This window comes from Eimeria necatrix, genomic scaffold, assembly GCF_000499385.1.
Source record: "Eimeria necatrix Houghton genomic scaffold, Enh_scaff714, whole genome shotgun sequence".
Classification (NCBI taxonomy): domain Eukaryota; phylum Apicomplexa; class Conoidasida; order Eucoccidiorida; family Eimeriidae; genus Eimeria; species Eimeria necatrix.
This window is the reverse complement of record NW_013654539.1, coordinates 2501-7500: the sequence shown is the minus strand read 5'-3', so window position 1 is coordinate 7500 and position 5000 is coordinate 2501. Positions and strand designations below refer to the sequence as shown.

The window sequence follows — 5000 nt, the reverse complement described above, 5'->3', positions numbered from 1 at the left end:
AGGCATCTGAGAGAGCAGCAGAAAGAGGCCGTTTCAACTTCAGAAAAGATCCTTTCAATTCCAAACTTCGAAAGGAGATTATTTAGATTTAATTTTAATTTAGTTTTAATTTAATTTTAAATTTAAATTTAATTTAAAGTCAAAACTGAAAAGAAGAAGATGATTTCCAGTTGGAGTTGAATTCGAAATGCGAAAAAGACCATTTTGGGATCATTTTGGACCAAAAAAGTGCGACTTGAAGTTTAAATTGAAGACAGAGAGAAAGGGAAGTGAAATAAAATGGAAAAGAGTCTTTAAAAGGCCTTTAAATGATTCAAAATGGACTTAATTGGTCTTTTTTTGGTCTTTTTCTCACCAATGCAGTGCAGGTGGAAAATGTGGCCGCAGGCCCCGAAGGCCGGGGGGCAGTCGTCGCCCGGAGTGTCGCAGGCGGCGCAGGGCAGTTCGAAAGGGTTGTCGCAAATGACGCAGTGGAGGTCTTCGGGGACTTCTTTCCACCTGCAGACGCCAACTGTGTGCACTGCGAGCACTTCCAGCGCCTCGAGGCCCCCCATTTGCAAAATAAAACACTTTAAATCATCTGCCGCGCGAAAAAGCGGAAAAAACGAGCCCCGGACACCCCAAACCTGGGCAGACACCCCAAACTGTACAGACACCCCAGCAGCCTCGCCGACGCCGCTGCCGCAAACACCCCGAAAGCGCAAATATAAACCGCGCAAAACAATTTTTTGTTTCTTTTTCTCCTCAATTTAAATGTTTTTATTCATTTAAACCTTTCAGCTCTTCTGGGCTCCGCTTTTTAGCCGGGTTTCGCCGGACGCGCAGCGGAGGCGCTGCATGCGCAAACACACCCGACCAGCCCCAAAGGGAACAAAGATCTGCTCTAGCGCCAGCCAAAGAGCAATTAATTAATTAAATTAAATATTTTAAAATAATAATTTAATTTAATTCAAATTTTATTTATTTCGCCTTCCGTTTTGCTCCAAAACGAGCGGCCTCGCAACAGCCGGGGCATGGGGTGTACGTACACCGCGCTGCTGTGCTCCTTTCAACGAAAGCGAACTCTTTAATTCATTTCTTTCTTTTGCATTTATTTTAAATTAATTCATTAATTCGTTTTCAACTTATTTAACGCAAACAGAATAACACCCCGCCCCCCATTTCGCCCTCGCTTCTTCACATAGCTCTATTTGCACACTTGCATACATATATATATACACATATATATATACAAATCTATATATATATATAAATATATATTATACAAATATATATTATACAAATATGTATAAATATAAATAAGACTATATATATATAAATGTATATTATACAAATATGTATATATATATATATATGTATATATATATATGTATATATATATACGTATGTACGTACACATACTTATATATGTAATATATATATTGCGTGCAAATATACACTCATATATCTGGGCATTTTTGCACATATATTATATATATATATACATATACATATATATATATATATATGTATATAGATATGTATATAAATATAAATATATATATAAATATAAATATATATATAATTATATAAATATATATAGATGTATATAAAAATATAAATATATATATACATATATATCTACAAGTTATAAACCACTTTTGAATGGATGTCCTGTTGTCTCGCCGTTTGCACATGGCTGATTCAAACCCTAAACCCTAAACCCTAAACCCTAAACCCTAAACCCTCAACCCTGGAGCCAAAATCCCAATGTTTCTGCCCTTCGTCCCATTGTTATATAGAGAGTTTGAATTGCTGCTTTTGCAGCTGGCAGAAAGCAAAGAATAAACTGTCTGCAGCAGCAGCAGCAGCAGCAGCAGCAGCAGCAAACACGAAACCGCTGCTGCTTGCGTTGCTGCTGCATGTAGTGCTGCTGCTGTTGCTGCTGCATCGCACGGTGCAACAGCTGCTGCTACATTTACAGCCGCTGCTGCTGCTGCTGCTGCTGCTGCTGCTGGAACAACACCTCTTGCTGCTACTGCAGCAGCAGTAGCAGCAGCAGTTGCTGCTGCGCGAGCAGCTACTACTATTACAGCAAAAGCAGCAGCAGCAGTAACGGCTACTGCTGCTGCTGCTGCAGCAGCAGCTGCTGCTGCTGCTGCTGTTAGTACCAAGGCAGCCACCCCACATACATTCGCGCGAGATTGTCTGGAGATGTTGCTGCTCGAGCAGCTACTACTATTACAGCAAAAGCAGCAGCAGCAGCAGTGGCTGCAGCAGCAGCAGCAGTGGCTGCAGCAGCAGCAGCAGCGGCTGCAGCAGCAGCAGCAGCAGCAGCAGCAGCTGCTGCTGCTGCTGCTGTTAGTACCAAGGCAGCCACCCCACATACATTCGCGCGAGATTGTCTGGAGATGTTGCTGCTCGAATAAGAGCATCTACCTGCGCATACACCCCAAGGGTCCCGCTGCTGCTTTGTGCTGCAGCAGCAGCAGCAGCAGCAGCAGCAACAGCAGCAGCACCTGCTGCTCCTGGCGCGCTCAGTTCTTCATCATCCGACTCAACAAACGAATCTTCGCTGCTGCTGCACCCGTCCACCTCTCCCAGCCCTCTTTGCGGCTGCTGCTGTTGCTGCTGCTGCTGCTGCTGTTGCTGCTGCTGTTGCTGCTGCTGCTGCTGCTGCTGCTGCTGCTCAGCAGATACCTCAAAGGCCCCCGGAGGAAGGGCCGAAACAGCCCCTCTCAGCTTCTGCTGTATAGCCACTATGCATGCGTAGGCTTTTCGCTCTCCTATTTTTGCTGCTGCTGCTTCTTGCTGCTGCTGCTGCTGCTGCTGCTGGTGGCGCGAGAGAGACGCCCGCCACTCGATCAACGGATCTTGTAAGAAGCTCTGCAGCAGCAGCAGCAGCAGCAGCAGCAGCAGCAAATGGAACAAAAGCAAAGCGGCATCTCAGCCATCAGCAGCAGCAGCAGCAAGAAACATAAAGCAGTAGAGCCTGCAGCAGCAGCTGCAGCAAAAAAAGCAGCAGCAACACCCACGGCAAGAGCACCAGCAGCAGCAGCAGCAGTAGCAGCAGCAGAAAGCCCTACAGCAGCAGCAGCAGGCTCAGCAGCAGCAGCAGCAGCTCCAGCAGCAGCAGCAGCACACCTAGAAGCAGAAGCAGCAGCAGCACACCCAGAAGCAGCAGCAGGAGCGGCAGCACACCTAGAAGCAGAAGCAGCAGCAGCACACCCAGAAGCAGCAGCAGCAGCAGCAGCAGCAGCAGCAGCAGCAGCAGCAGCAGCAGCAGCAGCAGCAGCAGCAGCAGCAGCAGCAACATACCATGAACAAACTGAGCAGAAGGCTTTGATTATTCCGCAGCAGACGCAGCACTGCAGCAGCAGCAGCACGAAAAGCTCCTGCTGTTGCTGTTGCGCCGAAGGCAGCAACAATGTTTTGAGTCAGGCGAAAGGGCACAACCTGAATAATAAATAAATAAATAAATAAAAAATAAATAAATAAATAAATAAATAAATAAATAAATAAATAAATAAATAAATAAATAATAATTCATTTAACTAGTTAATGCTGTGGGGATAAGTGCTGCGCGTCAAGTGCTGCTGGCGCTGTTGCTGCTGCTTGCTGCAGGCTGGCGGCCGCTGGCGCAGCAGCAGCAGCAGCAGCAGCGGCAGCAGCAAGACAGCCAGCAGTGCCAGCAAAGTTCCCAAAGTCCCCCCAGAAGCAGCAGCAGCAGCAGCAATAGCAGAAGGATTGCAGCAGCAGCAGCAGCAGCAGCATTATAACTCCCAGCAGCAGCAGCACCACCACCGCAGCCCGCAGCAGCAGCAGCATTACCACCACCACCGCACTCCGCAACAGCAACAGCAGCAGCAACAGAAGCAGCAGCAGCAGCAGCAGCAGCAGCAGCAGCAGCAGCAGCAGCAGCACCTCTGGAAAAGGCAGCAAGTGCCCCTTGTCGAAAAGGCAATCGAAGTCAACGTGGAGAGCAGCACCAGAAGACAAATCCAATAAAATGTTTTCGCAGTGCCTGCGCACAGAAGCAAAACAAACTTATAAACTGCTGCTGCTGCTGCTGCTGCTGCTGCTGCTGCTGCTGCTGCTGCTGGCAGCGATCACGGCGTGGTGGTTGTGCTGCTGCTGGTGTCCGGAGCAGCAGAAAACGCATGCTGCACCAGCGCAGCAGCAAGCAGCCACTGGAGCAGCAGCAGCAACACCGCAGCAGGTTGAAGAGCCAAAGAAGTAGGAACAGCAGCAGCAGCAGCAGCAGCAACAGCACGAGAATCCGCAGCAACAGCAGCAATACCAGCACCCGCAGCAGCAAACGCAGTGGCAGTGAAGGCAGCAGCGCCCGCAGCATCAGCAGCAGCAGCAGCAAAAGCAGCAGAACCTGCAGCAACAGCTGCTGCAGCGCCTGCAACAGTACCCACAGCAGCAGCAGCAGCAGCAGCAGCAAAAGCAGCAGCAGCAGCAGCAGCAAAAGCAGCAGCACCCGCAGCAGCAGCACCTGTCGCCTAATCCAATAACATAGCCGAAGGCAGCCCAAGCAGCAAATGTCTCTGTGAAATTTCTCCGCGCCAAAAACCAGCGAGAAGGGTCTTCTCCAAACCAGTCAAAATATACTCTGCAGCAGCAGCAGCAGCAGCAGCAGCAGCAGCAGCAGCAGTAGCAGCAGCTGGGAACGAGGGTGACAGTTCAGGCAGAAGCCGCGACAGAAACGCAGCAAGTGAGGCTCTTGCAGCAGTAAATACAGCAGCAGCAGCAGCAAACCGCAACAAACAAGAGCAGCAGCAGCAGCAGCAGCAGCAAACCACAACAAACAGGAGCAGCAGAAGCAGCAGCAGCAGCAAGCCGCAACAAGCGAGAACAGTCGCAGCAGCAGCAAACCGCAACAAGCGAGAGCAGCCGCAGTAACAGCAAGCCGCAACAAACAAGCTCAGCAGCAGCAGCAGCAGCAGCAGCAGCAGCAGCAGCAGCAGCAGCAGCAGCAGCAGCAAACCTGTGGAGGACTGGGGGAAAGACGGGAA

The 5000-nt window shown here is 49.2% G+C and overlaps 2 protein-coding genes across 2 annotated transcripts in view; one reads left to right on the top strand and one right to left on the bottom strand.

Moving 5' to 3' along the window:
• The window catches only part of ENH_00072550 (Anaphase promoting complex subunit, related), a gene marked incomplete at both ends in the record, with an annotated part of 1222 nt that extends 668 nt beyond the window's left edge, over nucleotides 1-554 (bottom strand). Inside the window, one exon of the mRNA XM_013582683.1 lies at nucleotides 356-554. Within this exon, the coding sequence (XP_013438137.1) occupies nucleotides 356-554 (199 nt within the window). The remainder of the gene's footprint in view (nucleotides 1-355) is intronic.
• Nucleotides 555-2193: 1639 nt separating this feature from the next.
• Nucleotides 2194-5000, top strand: part of ENH_00072540 (hypothetical protein) — a gene marked incomplete at both ends in the record, with an annotated part of 4274 nt that continues 1467 nt past the window's right edge. The window contains 3 exon segments of the mRNA XM_013582682.1: nucleotides 2194-2856; nucleotides 2860-3435; nucleotides 3751-3864. Of these exon segments, the coding sequence (XP_013438136.1) occupies nucleotides 2194-2856; nucleotides 2860-3435; nucleotides 3751-3864 (1353 nt within the window).